Source organism: Microcaecilia unicolor, chromosome 1 (assembly GCF_901765095.1).
Source record: "Microcaecilia unicolor chromosome 1, aMicUni1.1, whole genome shotgun sequence".
Taxonomy (NCBI): Eukaryota; Metazoa; Chordata; class Amphibia; order Gymnophiona; family Siphonopidae; genus Microcaecilia; species Microcaecilia unicolor.
Genome location: NC_044031.1, coordinates 382,554,612 through 382,571,444, shown reverse-complemented (window position 1 = coordinate 382,571,444; position 16,833 = coordinate 382,554,612). Strand labels below are relative to the sequence as shown.

Sequence of the window (16,833 nt, the reverse complement as noted above, 5' to 3'; positions counted from 1 at the left end):
GTCCAGTCTAGGTCTGGAGTAGAGCCAAAGCACTCGCTCGCCATTACTCCTGTCCTTTGCTCTGGGACGGAGAGTGCCTGTTTAATAGTCAGAACGTATAGACTGGTGCAGGACAAGCTCTGTAATAGGTTCATTATACCTTTCTAACAATGTATATGTGGACTTTACTGCTGCTTTAATACTTGGAGTATATTACCTGCTCTGTATATGAATCATAATAACAATCTCTTGGCAATATCTAGGGTGTAATAATTAGCCTTGTTCAGCTTTTGGAGCATACTGGTTGTATTTCTCAGAAACTTATATATAACATGCATTTGTTGATTATGAAACTTTGCCTACAGATGATCCCATAATGCTTTGGGAATTTGGCAAAAAGGAAAGATGGAGAGTTGAACTATTTCAGAATAATACAAGAAGTGTGCAGCCACTGGGAGTGGGGATAGTTTTAAAGTTGTTTCCCATAAAGGATATGCATATGTTTTCCTCTTTCTTTCTCTTTGTCTTCCTTACTTTTTTTTTTTTTTGGTATGTTTTAATTGGTCAGTCAATTCTCTTGTTCTTTCTTTTTTCACTCTGTCTTTTTGTTTTCAGCTGTCTCCCATATGTGAGACTTTGGCCAGTGAGAAGGACCAGGGATTGAAATGTACTTATTTGCAGACCATGGGTGCCACTTTGGACTGTTTCTGTCAAACCATACTGAACTGTTCAACAGACTAAATTCCTTCATTGTCAATGACATGGCAGTCTGGTTTGGGGATGGGAGGAGGCACCAAAATAAAAGTCCAATCCTAAAGGCTGCTGCTTATAAGGTTACTGACCATTAAAAAAAAATGGTACTGCTTCTTATGATGTCATACTTTGATTTCATCATCCTCATCTGCATATGCAAATGAGTCATTATGGAGACTGGCATACTGACTCCTTTCTCTTAGGGATAACCCTTTGGATTTGGGGCTTTCTTCTTCTCCTCCCTCTTCCTCTTCCTCCTCTTTATCTTCTTCACTGCTGCAAGTGTCTTCCTCCTCACTATCTTGCCTTGTAGAGGCCATGGCAGACCCCATCTTGCTGAATTCATGTGCTAAAACCTGAGGCCTATGGCCAAAGTTGGCCTTGTACACTTCCCCGCTGTCATAGATAGGCTTCTGGGTGAGAACCATGGCTCCTGGCTTCTGTCCAAAGCTTACACTCTCATGCCCCTGAATCACATTTATATTTCTAGAACAGGGAGATCCTTTGCTAAGATTTATCTCCTTTTCTCCACTGGGGCTCTCCAGTGGTCTCTTATGCTCCAAGGCTGATGGGTGGCATCCATTCTGAGTAACCTGCACTCTGTGAGGTGCTGATGGCAAGGGCTCAGCAACTTCATCTTTTTCCCAGAGGATGTGATTGAATTTTGCCCTGGGGGAGGCATCAAAATGTTTCTTAGGCTGGAGGTGACGTAGGGATAAATCTCTCCCATTGATGGTCGGTACCTCCTGTTCCCCATTGCAGCATGGTATGGCAGCAAGCTTTGTGTCATCATGGACATGTTCCTCAGGGAAGCTGATGACCTCAAAGACTTCGCTTAGCAATGAAGGCCCGAAGTCCAGCTGGAAGGACTGCAGCGAATCGTACAGTTGGTCATCCACCTTTGACTTTATCTCCAGGGTAGGAGAGCTCTCCAGAGCTTTCTCTGTGCGGGAGAGACGGGGGATGGTACAGAATCCAGACTCCAAGCCTGAAACATAAGAGACCAAGATCACACACTGCTGTGTAAAGGACAAATGTACAAATACAGGCCTCATATAAAGCAACAGGAGCAGCAAGACATTTCTTAAATTAGGAACTGAATTAAATAAAACAATCAAAATCCTTTAGGACCTCCTTTTGTTTTGATTTCTGTCTAATTTCTGAGAAGACACTGGTTTTTAAAGTTTAGAAAAGCTCCTCTTAGTTAGCAAAAATAACATTCTCAACTTGTTTTTTTTCCAAATTGATTTGAAGATTTCATATCACAATCAGGACCAGATTTAACATTTTGGCACCCATAGGCAACACCGGACAGTAGATCCCAGACAGTGGGGATGGGGAAGGGGTTGTCAGAGATCCCAAATATTGTAGTATCAAAAGAGAAGCAGAGGAAGGCTGTAATACCACAGTGATGCTCTTTTGAAGCAGCACAAGCTCCTCATATTTTTTTACCTTAGGCCAATGGGCCTCAATCCAGTCCTCAGAGCACACCCAGCCAGTTTTCAGGATATTCGCAAGGAATATGCACAATAGATTGGTATGCACATCTCTATTGTATATTCATTGTAGATATCCTGAAAACCCGACTGGCTAGGTGTGCTCTGAGGACTCACTTGCCTATGCTGCTTTGCGTAAATCCAGGCCTGATCACAATCCTAAATCAAAGTACTTTTGACCGTCTCTAATTGGAGCCCTGTGCAAACATCATACTGACAAAGGCAAAGTGTATAAGTAATACGAATCCCTGATGAACTTCAGAAAGAAGTGCATTAAATCAGAAGTGTGTACCTCTTGTTCCTCCTAAAAACTGCCAAAGCATGAAGAATAACATCTCTCTGGATAATGACATAGAAGAATAGAAAGATTAAAACAAAGGCAACACTACAATGTTTTGAGCAGTAGAGACAGGACTAGGGCTAAATGTCCCCTAACCCCTTCTTTCTTTCTTGATTGAGTGATTGGGATTTATTAACTGCCTTTATGAAGCGGTTCACCTAAGGCAGTGTCCTTTGTTGGGTTGTTTAGCCGAATGAGACAGAAGGAGGAGGTAAATACATGCTGCTACCTCCTCCTTCTCCACTGGCTTTCCTTTCTAATTGAAACCACATGCAATGCTGTGGAGTTCTGACTGTAGAAGAAAGGTGGCAGAGTAGGAGACAGCAGCAAAATCACAAAAATATTCAAGCACACACTAGTTTGATTCAGGGACGTAGCCAGACACCCAATTTTGAGTGGGCCTGGGCCCAAGATGGGTGGGCAGAAGAACTCTGCCTTGGCCAACAAGTGATCTGGTCTCTCCCTTGCTCGCCTGCATGCCATATGGTCTCTCATATATCCCCCTCCCCTGCATACCTTGTAAATAGCAGATTTTCACCGGCAGCGAGCAGCAGCTAATACACACTGCTCTTGTTGGCCCCACAGCCTTCCCTCTGATGCAACCAGTGCAAGCAGTATGTATCAGTCGCTGCTCACTGCAGGCTAAGATCTGCTACTTAAAAGGTATGCAGGCAGGACAGTTGTTGGGAGTTTTCGGCTAGTGGGGTTTGAGGGATCCCTGCCAGCCACATCATGTTGCTACTGGGTAGGCCTGAGCCCAACGTGGATGGGCCTGGGCCCACCCAGGCCCACCCTTGGCTACGCCACTGGTTTGATTGTTAAGAAAACTTATGTTAGTGACTACAGATGTGTAGCTAAAACACCCTCATATCCCTCAAAATCTGGGTGCCACAGGCTTGATTAAAAGGAATTTTCAGGCATACCTGGATAAATTGCCCATACATGTAACATGAACTCCAGACAAAAAGCTCTCTTTGGTACAAGGCAAGTATTACAGAGAGCATTACCAGTAAACTTAAGGAGACTGAGATCATACTCCACATACCCTGGTTTAGGAGTGAGGTTCATTCCTGTCATGGTATGCACACAAATAACTGTAATCAAGGGAGTGAGGAAGGAAGAATTATGCCAAACGATACTCAAAAGCAAGAGGGGTTGGAAATGAGGGGGTAATATTACTATGCTGATTGGTGGAAGAGCAGAAGGATGGGGGAGGGAAATGTGATTATGGAAGGGGTGGAGGATGAAGTGGGATATGGTAGGGGGCCCGTGACTACTAGTATTACTCATCATTTCTTTAGCACTACTAGACGTATGCAGGAATGTACACAAATACATAAGAGACAGTCCCTGCTCAACAGACCTTTTAATCTATTGAAGACAAACCGGACAGATAAGGGATTAGGGAGTTTCATATATTATGGGAACAAATAAAACAACATGGTTATTGAACAGGTGAATATGAGGCAAAGTGTTTAAAACAGCCTCAAAAACGTGAGTTTTTGAGCCAGAGACAGAGCAAGATATACCAAACCAGGATGTACTGACTCAGAAGTCCTGTTCCAGGCGTATGGCTCAGTAGAGTTAATCCTGTGTGTAGATATCAGTGTAGGGCCCATTAAAATGAAGGGGAAAAGGCATTTTCACATATGCAGTTACTATCCTGATCTGCTCCAACCATGGGAATGTCTATTTTTTCTTAGCAGAATCCTGTTTTACATCTATAAACATATTTTACCAGTGTAATATGCTCTTTATGTGTTCCCTAAGAAATTCATTTTAATGTCATTTCATGTTCAGTTTAGATTCTTAAAAGGACAATTTCTGAAGTGATATCTAAGGAAATGAAATCAGTGATAAAATCTCACTAAAAGGCAGCCCCATGATGTTTGAAGCATGACACACAGGGTGTCCAACTCATTGAAATAGCATCAAGAACCCTTTCCTTTCTTAGCTATGCTGTGTGCTTCTCTAAAATAATTTCAGATTCTCTGCCAGGAAGAAACGGTCACAGCTGTGGGGAGCGCAGACAACAAAATGGATTCCTTTGAGTGAACAACTTAAGGACAAAACAAAAGAGTCAGTCAGTCAGACTTCTGAAGATTCCTCGTGGCGTGCATTAGGGTCTTTACGTAATGGGATAACATTCTAAGAGCAGAGGGGCTGTTCTCATTTTTGCTCCTTTCTATTAAGATTCCCATAGTTAGGACGGTATGTGACTCACACACACAGACACACATTGTTATTTAGCGGCTCAATATTCAGTCGGCGGCGGTCAGCAGTTTATAAAGCACTGACTGCCACCAGCTAAAATAGACCTTGATATTCAATGCTGGGCCATGGCCAGGAACCGGAACTGAATACCCGTTCTGTCGCATTACCCAGACATTGTGTGGGTTCAGCTGATATTCAGTGCTTTATCCATATACCAATGTTTCTTCCCACTAAGCTGAGCCTGAATCCTCCACCTACAATCCTGCCACTGGGTGGCACTGTTTCACTATCAACATTTTCAATTCAATTCAATTTAGGCCTTGACTCAGGCAAGCTCTGCAGGGCTCCATGGAACCTGCCTGTCCACAGCATTTGAAAACACCACCTATCCCTAGTAATATTGAAGCAGCACCCCCTACTGGAAGCAATGCAGTTGGAGGACTCCCACTCAGCTTAGAGGGAATAGTGCTGCATCCTAACTGGACAAAGTTAGACTGCCTTTTCTACATTTAACTTGCCCAGTTAGGTATGTGGCACTCTGAACTAAATTTTGCTGGTGCCCACATAGGACTAGAGTCAGTAAATGGTGCTCAAAATTCAGCACAGAAAAAAATCGGTGCAGAACGGTATTCTATAACAGGCGTTCCAGGATGTGCGCCCTTTATAGAACCAGTGCATAGCACCGGGATCGGCACTCAGCTTTGGACACGAGGAGTTATACCAACTGAAACCAGGTATAAATCTCGCAGTGTTATAAATCTATAACACTGCGAGTATTTTAAGGGAATGCCCCTGACCAGCCCATGCCTCTCCCGTGGCCACGCCCCTTTGCAGGTCTGCACGGAAACACTTAGGCGCTATTCTGTAAATGGGCACATAATCAGGGGCATTTTCAAAAGAGAAGGGCGCCCATCTTTCGACACAAATCGTGAGATGGGGCGTCCTTATCTCAGGGTTGCCCAAATTAAAAGCCAATTTTGGGCATCATCAACTGCTTTCTGTTGCAGGGATGACCAAAGTTCCCGGGGGCGTGTCTGCAGCACACCAAAGGCGGGACGGGGACGTGGTTAAGAGATGGGCATCCTCGGCCGATAATGGAAAAAAGAAGGGCGTCCCTGACGAACATTTGGCCGACTCTACTTGGTCCTTTTTTTTCACGACCAAGCCTTGAAAAGCTGCTCGAACTGACCAGATGACCAGCGGAGGGAATCGGGGATGGCCTCCCCTTACTCCCCCAGTGCTCACCAACCCTCTCCCACCCAAAAAAAAAAGTAAACATTTTTTTCCAGCCTCTATGCCAGCCTCAAATGTCATACCCAGCTCCATCACAGCAGTATGCAGGTCCCTGGAGCAGTTTTTAGTGGGTGCAGTGCACTTCAGGTAGGCGGACCCAGGCCCATTCCCCCCACCTGTTACACTTGTGGTGGTAAATGGGAGCCCTTCAAAACCTACCAGAGACCCACTGTACTCACATGTAGGTGCCCCCCTTCATCCCTAAGGGCTATGGTAGTGGTGTACAGTTATTGGGAGTGGGGTTTGGGGGGCTCAGCACACAAGGTAAGGGAGCTACGCACCTGGGAGCAATTTGTGAAGTCCACTGCAGTGCTCTCTAGGGTGCCCGGTTGGCGTCCTGGCATGTGAGGGGGCACTACGAATGCTGGTTCCTCCCATGACCAAATGCCTTGGATTTGGTCGTTTTTGAGATGGGCGTCCTCGGTTTCCATTATCAGTGAAAACCGAGGTCGCCCATCTCTAAGGTCGACCATCTCAACATTTAGGTCGATCATCTCTAAGGTCGACCTAAATGTGGAGATTTGGGCATTCCCGACCGTATTATCGAAACGAAAGATGGATGCCCAACTTGTTTCAATAATACGTGATGTCCTTAGAGATGGGCGCCCTTAGAGATGGGTGTCCCCGTTCGATTATGCCCCTCCACGTGTTTTTCCACAGATCTGTACTTTCTGCCCCATTTTGATGCCTTGCATCTGTTAGAACGCTTTTCTACACTAAACTTTTGGTGCAGAAATAGTGCCCAACGTTCAGTACCATATATAGAATTCCCCTGATAACTTCCAGAACTGCCCAAACTTGCTAGTGATAGACATTCAGGTGTCCAGGGCAGAAACTAGACAGGGAACCCCAAAGCCTGCCTGCAGACTATGCCTTTTTAAGTTTGAGGCAGAGGTAGGTTCTCTGTAACAATTGCCCTTTTTGCTACCCCCTAACGCCAGCCCTGCCAGGACCACCTCAGCACTGCCTGTTTGAGTGCTGCTGAATATAGGTGGCCGGCCAGCTCAGCATGGTTTAAGCCTCTTCTGTCCACTTAAACCAAGTTGAATATTACTACTACTACTACTCAACATTTCTAAAGCGCTACCAGACTTACGCAGCGCTGTACAGTCAAACATGAAGAGAAAGACAGTCCCTGCTCAAAAGAGCTTACAATCTAAAGGACATAACAACAGAAACAATCAAATTAGGCCAGCATAGTACATCTGATTACACAATAGTTCATAGGGACAGACTAATAGATCTAAACAGTTAAAGACAATTAAGGTATGCAAATGCATAATACAGACAGATTGGTAGTGGTATTGAATAGAGGAGTAATGGTAAGGTTAAGTGCCAAAAGCAGAGTCGAAAAGATGGGCTTTGAGCAAGGATTTGAAAATGGGTAGGGATGGGGCCTGACGTATCAGCCCAGGAAGTCTATTCCAGGCAAAGGGTGAAGTGAGGCAGAAAGGGCAGAGTCTGGAGTTAGCGGAGGTGGAGAAGGGAGCAGAAAGGAGGGATTTGTCCAGTGAGTGGAGGTTCTGGGTAGGAATGTAGGGGGAGATGAGGGTGGAGAGGTAAGGAGGGGCAGCAGAGTGAGAGCATTTGTAGGTTGGTAGGAGAAGCTTGAATTGTATGCGGTAATGACCCCTATGTTTCTTTTTTGCTTGCTTACTTTGTTTTAAGATAGGCAAGTCATAAATAAAAATATTAGATTACATATACAGAGCACAAATACAAAAAGACTTACATACAAAACAGACACACACATAGAGAATACACACATATAATACATACACACACAAACAATGCACAAACATACACACACATACTGTTCTGCCTCCATTTGCATGGAGACAGGCTGTTTGTTATTTATGAATATATGTTAAGCATTGTATGTAACAGATTACATTAATTAAGGTTGTGCCCTTGAACTATAAATCCCTGTAATCTTGTAGTTCTCTGTAATAGGCTCTTCTAGAGTACATGTCCCAGATCCCTGTGTCTTATAGGACTCTTTCGATTTGCTTGCCTTCTTCTCTGTGCATGCTGGGCTACTTGATCCCCTTCTCTTCTCATCGGGTCTATAAGAGTTAGTCTGCAGCATTCTCCTCTATGAACTGAAACTGCCTATGCTGTATTTTTCTGTATGACCCTCTTGAAGCTACTGTGATGCTATCAAGATTTCACCAGTGTAAAAGTATAAACAGTATCTCTACTCAGCAAGTTGTTGAATTACTCCCAGCTTTTCTCTTGCATGGAGAGAGGGCTGGTTGAAAACAGACTTCCAGCTTGCAAGGCAAAAACTCTTGTCCAGCACATCTGAACTGTAAGTTATTTTTCCTTGTTTGATTACTGTATTAAAGAAGATTTTAGATCAAGAGTTCTGAGTCTTCTCAGAGTGATGTTCTATACTCTATTTTAAGCTGCATGCCAATCACACCAAGAGAAAGGGCAGAACACATACATTGCAACCAGTAGCAGATGACATGATTCATTCAATAGGCACCAATTTACATAGAAGCTATTAACAAACCTATACGGTTTAGTCACTAGGTTTCACAGTAGAATTAACAACAATGAAAATCCTGTGCAAATCAGTGTTTGGTAATGTACATGTGCTGATTAGCACAGAAATGCCCACTCTCCGCCCCCCGCCCCCTGTGACATGCCCCTCCACAGAAAAAGTAAAATGATTTTTTAGCACATGGTTTGTGTGTGCAGGTTGGGATCTTACCGCAGGATGTCTGAGAGCATCCCACAGTAAGTTCTTTTAAGTTGTGGTAAGCACACACTAGCGCTTACCACAGCTTAGTAAAAGGACCCTTAAGAGTCAATGCAGTGGGGGAAATAATGTGGCAAAATGGGGAGTAAGGTGTGGGAGAACGCTTGCATAGGAGACGCTGGCATCTTGCACATGCACACTTTTTGCTCATGTGCGAGGACTGAGTAAGCTAGACTGCTGGCTTGAGCTCAGGAATACTGCCATGATTGAACCAACTGCAGAGCTTGGCTAATGGCATTCTGGGTCACGGGGTACCTTTAGAGGACTAAAAGAGGTCTTCATTTGGCAGGGCTTGAGAATCCCGCCAGCTTAGGCATTTATATTATGAGTTTGGGGGTGGGGCAGAGTGGACATTTTGTGCTCACCTATTTTGCTCCTAGGCCCACCCAAAATTGGCTGTCTGGCTACACTACTGGTGTATGTGTGTGTTTGTCTGTGCCTATTTTTTTTGGGGGGGTTGGGGGGGGAGTGCATGTGTTTTTGCATTTTGTGTGTATATGTGTTCTTGTCTGTGGTTTGTACATGTTTGTGTGTGTTTGTCTATGTTTTGTTTATGTGTATATTTCTGTTTTGTTTGTATATATATATATATCTATGTGGATATGTTTTTGAATATTTACACGTATCTTTATTTGTGTGTCTGTGTATATGCGACTATGTGCGTATAACTGTGTCTTTGTCTACCTGTGTATACATGTGGGTGTGTGTATGACTCCATATGTGTTTGTGACCAGGAGAGGAGGCAACGTTTAAAAGAAGCTCTACTGCATGCAGCTGCTGGAACGCCCTCTCCCTTAGAAATGCATTTGGCCATTTTTCTGGGGACTTAGTGAGGTTCAGCAACCATTAAGAAAGTTAGAGTTCAGTCACTAGGTTCCACAATAGAATTAACAACAAAGAAAATGCAATACACTTTTGAGTCTCTAAGCAGCAGCTCACATGGATATGGAGATGGTAGCAAGAGCAGGGTGCAAGACAGGAAAAGCATGCAGTACTGCAAGGAACATATTAAAAATGCTCACAAAATTAAGCATTTATTTTCCATGCAAGTATGTTACTAAATGAAGGGGGAAAGACCACAGAATGTTACCAAGGTTTAAAAAAAACCAAAAACCAAAAAAAAAACCTTGGCATTTATTATTATCACAGATCATAAAAACCTCATGGAATTATTTCCAACTCCTCTGTGTCTGTGTTTTGTGTGTATGTGCCTTTTTTGTGTGACTGTACATGTGTGTTGTGTGTATCTGTGTTTCTAGTGTATATCTGTTTTGTTTGCATGTGTTTATCTCTGTTTATGTGTGTGGGGAGGAAGGGTATCTTCTATGCATGCCTGTATGTGTGAGGGGTTGACGGTGTACAGTGGTGGAAATAAGTATTTGATCCCTTGCTGATTTTGTAAGTTTGCCCACTGACAAAGACATGAGCAGCCCATAATTGAAGGGTAGGTTATTGGTAACAGTGAGAGATAGCACATCACAAATTAAATCCGGAAAATCACATTGTGGAAAGTATATGAATTTATTTGCATTCTGCAGAGGGAAATAAGTATTTGATCCCCCACCAACCAGTAAGAGATCTGGCCCCTACAGACCAGGTAGATGCTCCAAATCAACTCGTTACCTGCATGACAGACAGCTGTCGGCAATGGTCACCTGTATGAAAGACACCTGTCCACAGACTCAGTGAATCAGTCAGACTCTAACCTCTACAAAATGGCCAAGAGCAAGGAGCTGTCTAAGGATGTCAGGGACAAGATCATACACCTGCACAAGGCTGGAATGGGCTACAAAACCATCAGTAAGACGCTGGGCGAGAAGGAGACAACTGTTGGTGCCATAGTAAGAAAATGGAAGAAGTACAAAATGACTGTCAATCGACAAAGATCTGGGGCTCCACGCAAAATCTCACCTCGTGGGGTATCCTTGATCATGAGGAAGGTTAGAAATCAGCCTACAACTACAAGGGGGGAACTTGTCAATGATCTCAAGGCAGCTGGGACCACTGTCACCACGAAAACCATTGGTAACACATTACGACATAACGGATTGCAATCCTGCAGTGCCCGCAAGGTCCCCCTGCTCCGGAAGGCACATGTGACGGCCCGTCTGAAGTTTGCCAGTGAACACCTGGATGATGCCGAGAGTGATTGGGAGAAGGTGCTGTGGTCAGATGAGACAAAAATTGAGCTCTTTGGCATGAACTCAACTCGCCGTGTTTGGAGGAAGAGAAATGCTGCCTATGACCCAAAGAACACCGTCCCCACTGTCAAGCATGGAGGTGGAAATGTTATGTTTTGGGGGTGTTTCTCTGCTAAGGGCACAGGACTACTTCACTGCATCAATGGGAGAATGGATGGGGCCATGTACCGTACAATTCTGAGTGACAACCTCCTTCCCTCCGCCAGGGCCTTAAAAATGGGTTGTGGCTGGGTCTTCCAGCATGACAATGACCCAAAACATACAGCCAAGGCAACAAAGGAGTGGCTCAGGAAGAAGCACATTAGGGTCATGGAGTGGCCTAGCCAGTCACCAGACCTTAATCCCATTGAAAACTTATGGAGGGAGCTGAAGCTGCGAGTTGCCAAGCGACAGCCCAGAACTCTTAATGATTTAGAGATGATCTGCAAAGAGGAGTGGACCAAAATTCCTCCTGACATGTGTGCAAACCTCATCATCAACTACAGAAGACGTCTGACCGCTGTGCTTGCCAACAAGGGTTTTGCCACCAAGTATTAGGTCTTGTTTGCCAGAGGGATTAAATACTTATTTCCCTCTGCAGAATGCAAATAAATTCATATACTTTCCACAATGTGATTTTCCGGATTTAATTTGTGATGTGCTATCTCTCACTGTTACCAATAACCTACCCTTCAATTATGGGCTGCTCATGTCTTTGTCAGTGGGCAAACTTACAAAATCAGCAAGGGATCAAATACTTATTTCCACCACTGTATATCTGAGTTAGCTCTCTGTCTATCGGTGACTGGAAGAGGAAATAAAAAGGGAGAGCGATTTGAAAGGTGAAATTCCTTCTGTGTTACTTACAGTGAATATTTGTTCATTGCTGCTGCTGGAACTGCTTCTCCCTTAGAAATGCATTGGGTCATTTGTTTGGGGGGGGGGGGGGGGGGGGAGAAGGGGCTTTATTTCTCTGGAACCAGCAGTCTAAATAGGCTCATTTTCTGACATCTTTTCACTGTTTTTTTCTTCCACAGTAAATTTGGTCCCATTTCATAACCTTTTTAGAGAGCTATTTTGCCACCAGACAGACAGATGGATATTTTTTTCCACCCTGTGCGTATACTTTCGCTTTCAAACAACGAGCTATTGTTTGGAGTTTAGAAGTTCCTGTGAGCCCTTGATTGCTTTGATGATTACCTTGCTTTTCTCCAGAACTTCGGATTGTTGAACATTCAGGATGGAAACTAGAAAGGAGATGGTGGAAATCTCGCCTAGATGAAGATAGGCTAAATTGTAGGAAGCACATGACAAAGTATCGCCAAGCCTTAACAGCAACCAAAAAACAATATTTCTCTCAATGCATTGCACAGGCTGCCAATTCAACGAAGCAGTTGTTCAGTATAGTAAACAGCCTACTGAAACCCCCACAACTGAACCAGCATGCCCAGTCAAAACTGAACTACAATGATTTTGCTGAATACTTTGCCAACAAAATTAAAATTCTCCACCGGGATTTAAAGGCAATCCCACACAGCCTCCAATCAGTTAAGCAGGAGTGCACAAACTTGCCCCCTCCTGACAAAGACATATGAGACACTTTTAACCCCAAAACAGAGGAGTGCATGAACAAAATCCTAAGAGACCTTCAACCAACTACCTGCTCCCTCGACTCCTGCCCATCAAAGATAGTGCAGCAGGCAAGTATAGGCCTCATAAAAAAGTGCCACTAAAATTGTGAACTCCTCTCTTTCTAATGGGCAACCACCAACAGCATTAAAAAGGGCAGTGGTTGACCCTTGACCATGATGACAAACTTGAAAGTTACCGACCATTATCCAACTTCCCATTTCTAGGGATTGGCTAGAAGACAGAAACTGGCTAGATCCATATCAATCTGGATTTAGACCTGGTTATGGAACAGAAAAGGTCCTCATATCCCTACTTGATGATCTTCACAGAAGGGATTTGCCTCGGTGTTAGTACTGCTAGATTTCTCAGCAGCTTTTGACACTGTGGATCATGATATCATGTTAGCACAACTGGCAGAAACAGGTATCAATGGAACAATACTTGAGTGGTTCAGATCCTATCTATCAGAGAGGCAACAATCCATAATGTTTGGCAGCACTTCATCACCACCATGGACACTGACCTGTGGGGTACCACAAGGATCGATACTGTCACCCATTCTGTTCAATATTTACCTCAAGCCACTAGCCAAGCTGATTTGGTCAATGGACACTCAGTTCTACATCTATGCGGATGATGTACAGTTACTCATACCCATTGAACTTGACTTACCTACAGCCCTGAATAAACTGATTACTTGATCAATTCAAGAATGGGCTAAGCACAACAAACTTTGTCTGAACCCAAGTAAAACCAAGCTTCTCTGGGTCCCTAACACAAGTGGACACATACCTGACATCAAAATTTCTTTTGGGAAGTACGAACTCCCCCCTCAAATCACAAGTCAGGAACCTTGGAATACAGTTAGATTCAACACTTACTCTGATTCCCCAAATCCAAGCAACCTTCAAGAGCTGCTTCTACTGTTTGCGACAACTACGCTGCCTCTCTCCTTACACAGAGAAGGAAAACCTTATCCCAGTTGTGCATGCCATGGTAACATCAAGACTGGATTGCTGTAATGCATGCTACGATGGTCTTACAAAGCGTCTGCACCAGCTCCAATTGATTCGGAATGTTGCAGCAAGACTCATAGAAGGTTGCAAGTGATGTGACCACATCACATCATTTTTGCAAAAACTTCATTGGCTACCAGTACAATACAGAGCTAAATTTAAAACTCTGTGTCTAATCTTCAAGGCCCTTAAAGGAAATGGCCCGAGTACTTGAAGAACAGGATGGCTAAATGGATTTAAAATATTCTACTGGTGGTATTATACCCCAGACAGGTTACAAAGGATATATCCGGGATCCTCAGGACAATGTTGGCGAGAGTGTGGCCATAGGGGCACATTCTACCATATATGGTGGGAATGTGAGAAAGTGAAAGTATTCTGGGATGGGGTGGTGGAACTGGTAAACACTGTGTTGCAACAACCATACCCAAAAGGAGCAGAGCACACTTCAGACCTCGAACAATACCTAATGGACAACACAGATTGGCTACCCAATACTTTGCAGCAGCGAAGCTAGCACTGGCACGAGCCTGGAAGCAAGCAAAAACACCAGCACTACACACAGTGACTCAAAAAGTAGACTTTCTATACCAGATGTCGAAACTGACGGCCAAGCGGAAAGGCTCCATAAAGACCTTCTCAAAAATAGGGTTGTTGTATGAACAGCATAAAGAACAGGAGTCGACACCTCTGGACTGGGGGGGGGAGGGAGGGAGGATGGGACCAGGGACCAAGGGGAAGAAACAATTAACAGACATATGTAACTGGCTTGATAAGTATGTATACTGTTATATTCTCAATAAAACAATTAAAAAAAAAAAAAGAACAGGATGGCCCTCTATACACCTCCAAGGTCCTCCCAAGGGGTATCCCTAACCACACCACACACACAAGGAGTAACGTAGGCTGCACATACTGCAGCAGGACATGTTTATCCACTCCTACCCTAGCTGAGATAACATTTAATCATCTCTCTGAACTCATGTGCAACTTTCTTTAAATTAGTCACCTTATTTTCTAACTTCTCTTACTCTCTTACCTATCTATATGTTCCATCTTTGCTTATATCCTATGCTGTCTATTAAAATGTTCTATTACGTATTATGTTGACATTGTAAGTAGTATACTGTGCCATACTTTGTACTGTTATTTGAATCATCCCAGGATGTGTATTCTTCAGTACTTCCTGAGGATTGAGTGAACAGTATGGCCACACAGGGGGCAAGGGAAATGGGGGGGGGGGGGGGGGGGTACAAAAAAAAATCGCTTCTCATCCATTGTCTCTACTAGTTGGCTGTGGGGCAGTGGGTGGGGATGCTAGACAGAGTGTCACACAGAACATGATCCCAGCTCAGGACGCTCCTGGTATTTTTGTTTCACTTCAAATCTTTTTTATTAATTATTTTTTAAGTAATCGCTCCCGGTATTCTTAACCCCAGACAAAATCGATGTCAATTCTCTCCAGTTCTGAGCTCTGGTAGGATCATATTTGGACATAACCCCTCCTCTCTCTTCCTGCTGCTTTTCAGTCTCTTTCTGTTTCTATGTCTGTCTGTGCCATAACCAAGCTCCTCTCCCCATGTGCTTCAGGCTCTCTGTTCAGCCCCTGCATATACTAGAGGAGGGGCTTTTATTGGCGGGGGGGGGGGGGGCAATGTCTCCAGTAATCTGTATTACATCTATAATCAGTCCTGAATGCTGCTAAAAGACTCACTACAGGGACATCTAGCACTGACCATGTTTCACCACTCCTGAAAGAGGCACACTGGTTACCCATTGCGTGAAATATAAGATTTTGGTCCTAGCACATAATGCCTTTTATTCAAGCTTCCTTCTTTTTCTTTTTTTCAGTTTTTCAGGTCTATGTCTCTATTGGTTTTAATATATTGCGTTTATTATTCCTGCTCTTTGCGTCTATGAATGTTGAGGTTCAGGATGGGCCTAGGCTTGGGAGGGAAGGGGAGTGGGATAGAGAGGGAGGGGTGGAAAATTAGGGGAACCCAAAAAGGATTTCTATCTAAATATTTGATTCCTGGAATCCTTATGCCACTAGCCATTCCTTGTGGTCTCAAAGTCAAATCCACCTTGTAATTCCGTCTCTTTTCAAGGCACATCTTGGCTCTACCAGACATTCATCTTTGTTTTTTCTTGAACCATCATTATGGTATTGAGACAAATCTCAACAATTAAAAAAAAATGAGTCAAGACCTATTTTTTTTTAATTTAGCCTTCTTGGATGTGTGATTTGTGTTTGAATTTGGCATGGTATGGCTTATATTTTGCCTTGTTATCATTAGAGAGATGTAGAGTTATTTAATGCTTGATTGTATATAAAAGTAGAACAGTTATTTTTTACTGTATTTATACTTGGTTTTATGCAGCCATATAAGGTTCACTGCAAGAAGAGTGGTACAAATCAAATCAATAAATTTCACACATGTACAAGTAGCAATTTTTGAGTTTCTGAAACAGAGAATTCAGGGCAACTTTCAAAGTCAAATTGTCTTATCTGCATTAATTTGCTATCTGAAAATTACCCCTCTTCAACGTGGCTAAAAGGACCTATAGTTACATTTAGGGAGGCCCTGGGCAGCTGGAAGTAGTGTGTCTTCTTGGATGCTGGTGAGTCACCGCTTTTGGAGGGCCGTGAGCAGGAGCTGATGGGGCAGGAGAGGAAGGAGTGCCAGACTTAAGGGGAGAGAGAGATGGCAGACAAGTTGGGGGGGGGGGGGGGGAGAGATGCCACACAAATGGGGGGAAGAAACCAGAGAGAGAGGGGGAGAAACCAGACCTAGATCCAGACCAATGGGGGCAGGGCAGAGGAAGAAATGCCAGACCTGCAGGAGGGGAGGGGGGAGAGAGAGAGAGAGATGCTAGACTTGGGGGGGGGGGGGGGTTGTGTGAGAGTAAGAGGTGGAGATACTGGACTTGGGTGAAAAGAGGGAAGAAAGAAAGAGAGGTGCTGGATTCCGGGAGGGGGGTGTAGAGGAATGAAGAGAAAAAAACAGGACCAAGGAATCAGGGAAGAGAGAGGGAGAGATGCGAAACTGAGGGAGGGGAAGGCAGGGGAGGGAGAAAGAGAGATACTGGCCCCATGGTGTGGGAGAAAGGGAAGAGAGAGGGGATAAACTGGACAAGGGATGTGACAGGGACATAGAAAAAG

At 44.0% G+C, this 16,833-nt stretch overlaps 1 protein-coding gene across 1 annotated transcript in view; it reads right to left on the bottom strand.

The window, feature by feature from the left end:
• Positions 1–267: 267 nt before the first annotated feature.
• CDC42EP1 (CDC42 effector protein 1) overlaps positions 268–16,833 on the bottom strand; it is a 54,853-nt gene continuing 38,287 nt past the window's right edge. The window contains exon 3 of the mRNA XM_030210327.1: positions 268–1,720. Within this exon, the coding sequence (XP_030066187.1) occupies positions 855–1,720 (866 nt within the window). The 3' untranslated portion in view covers positions 268–854. The remainder of the gene's footprint in view (positions 1,721–16,833) is intronic.